At 49.9% G+C, this 2017-nt stretch overlaps 1 protein-coding gene across 1 annotated transcript in view; it reads left to right on the top strand.

Annotated features, from left to right (window-relative positions):
- The first annotated feature begins 1601 nt into the window (after positions 1–1601).
- Positions 1602–2017, top strand: part of NFATC2 (nuclear factor of activated T-cells, cytoplasmic, calcineurin-dependent 2) — a 98646-nt gene continuing 98230 nt past the window's right edge. Inside the window, exon 1 of the mRNA XM_009326754.1 lies at positions 1602–1665. Within this exon, the coding sequence (XP_009325029.1) occupies positions 1602–1665 (64 nt within the window). The remainder of the gene's footprint in view (positions 1666–2017) is intronic.

Here is a 2017-nt window from a genome sequence, read left to right as displayed (position 1 = left end):
TAACGGGCCCGCGGAGCCGGGGAAGGTATTTCCGCCTCGGCACGTCCAAAAATGACAAAGGCTAGGAAAGTGAGGTGCGCTGAGTTTCCCTGGCCTGCCTGCAGTTGCTAGCCTGCAGGACAACAAACTCGAGAAGCAGAAAGTTTGATTGTGATACCTCCTTCGAGTCGATTTTGGGACTCAGAGAGTGAAAAATGGAAACGTCGCGCGGGTGCCAGCCAGCCCTCCGCGCAGCTCCGGGCCAAGTCCCTCTGCAGTGACTCACTCCCCGCTGCTGCCCAGGGCTCCAGCTGACCCCGGCAGCCACCCCGGCTCCAAACCTACACTGCGACGTTTGGTGGGGTTACGTGCCACGGCCGAGGGACTGCAGGGCTGTCACGGTCCCCGAAGAAGCATTTTATGTGTGAGGACTCTCGATCTCTTCTGGAAAAAATATACCTAAGTGCGGTTGCACGGAGGTACTGAGCCCAGCACAGCATCAAGAGGCAGATGCTCGTTAACACACTAGTGAAAACTATACGTTGCGAGACAGCACGCGGTTCATGACATCTTTGACTTTATTTTCCTGTTTTCTTTTGCTTTATTTTCCTGTTTATACATAGTACGTGTAAACACACACGGGTTGTCTTGGTTTCAGAGGCTTCCTTGGCTATTTCATTCTTGCTAAGCTCCACGTGTATCAGTGGAAATCCATGGGGTTGCTCCTCTCTTCTAAATGGATCTAAAAATAGAAACAGAGAGAGGTCTGTGAAATGCCACTAAACAAATTAACCGATTTTTTTTTTCTTTTCGTCTTCTGTATGAAGAATTGAGCCAGTGGTAATTAGAAGCCAAAACCTGTGCCAGTAACAAGATGGGTATTAATAGGGTGCTGGCGAATTTAAAAGCTGGGGACTTCGGTTTTCTGAATGATTTATTCAAAGGTAAAAGCAGCAGCAGTCGGAGCTTGTCTCTGCTGGGAAGAAGGAAAACTTCTGCACAGAAGCCCCGTTGCTTTGAAAGGCTTTGCAGTTCCTGCAAGTTTTGTTTAAAAAGCACACACTGGGATTTTTAACATCATCCATATTTCTTTCTTTCTCGCTCTCTAACTTTCTGCTCAACAATTAAGTGCTTGTGCTGCAGACTGAGAAAGCCGCAGAGCTGCCTTGGCCCGGAGCTGGGAGACGTCATGGATTCCTGAGTGTGAAGTTTGCAGGAAAGCCCTCAGTTTGGGAGATGGAGGCGATCCAGGGGTTTCCATGGCACTGGGATAAACAGGAGGAAACAGTGAGGGAATCCCGTTATTTTACAGCATTCAAAGACTATAAACACTCGGAGCAGGGAAGGAAGTGGCCTTTCCCTCTCTAGTAACCCTCATCTCAGAGCAGAGAACTGACTTCACTTCAGGAACAAGCTCAGCCCAGTTCGGATCCCTCTTTGCACCTCCAAACACTTAACTGAGGAGGCGAGCAAGAGGGGTTCCCTCTGTCCAGGCGGCACTGGTTGAACATGGTTTAAAGAAGATTTTTTTCTTCTTTTTTTTTTCTCCTCTTTTTTCCGCTGTTTTTTTGTTGTGTTTTTTTGTTGTTTGTTTTTTTTTTCTTTTTTTTTTTTAATTCCTGATGCAGAGAGAAACTGCCTGCAGGCTGGTACATTACCACCACATCATGAGGTCTATGGATCAAGGTAGGGTCTTACTCCTGCGCTGTGTGTCTGTGTGCTGTGTGCGTGCCCCCCTGTGCGTTTTCCTTACCCGGGGGTCTCTGTAGGTCACTCCTCGGGCCAGGTGGTTTATCCTGCCGGTTTTAGCTCGCTCGCAGGCAGCTCGGCTGGGTAGGCAGGAAGGGTTTCATGGCGAGATGGTCCCTCGGGGCCGGGGCCGGACCGGCTTTAGGTTTGGTTTGAAGCGCTCCGCGATGGCGGTACGTATCTGTCTGGAGAAACCTCCTTTAAACTTCAGCCAGAGGGACTCTCCTCTTCCAAGCCATCACCCCAGGAGTCTCTCCGGCTAACCTCCCGGCCGCTTAACCCTTCCGCC

This window comes from Pygoscelis adeliae, unplaced genomic scaffold (genome assembly GCF_000699105.1).
Source record: "Pygoscelis adeliae isolate BGI_AS28 unplaced genomic scaffold, ASM69910v1 Scaffold286, whole genome shotgun sequence".
Lineage (NCBI taxonomy): Eukaryota > Metazoa > Chordata > Aves > Sphenisciformes > Spheniscidae > Pygoscelis > Pygoscelis adeliae.
Note: the sequence above shows the minus strand (reverse complement) of the source record. Positions and strands in the feature narration are given on the sequence as shown.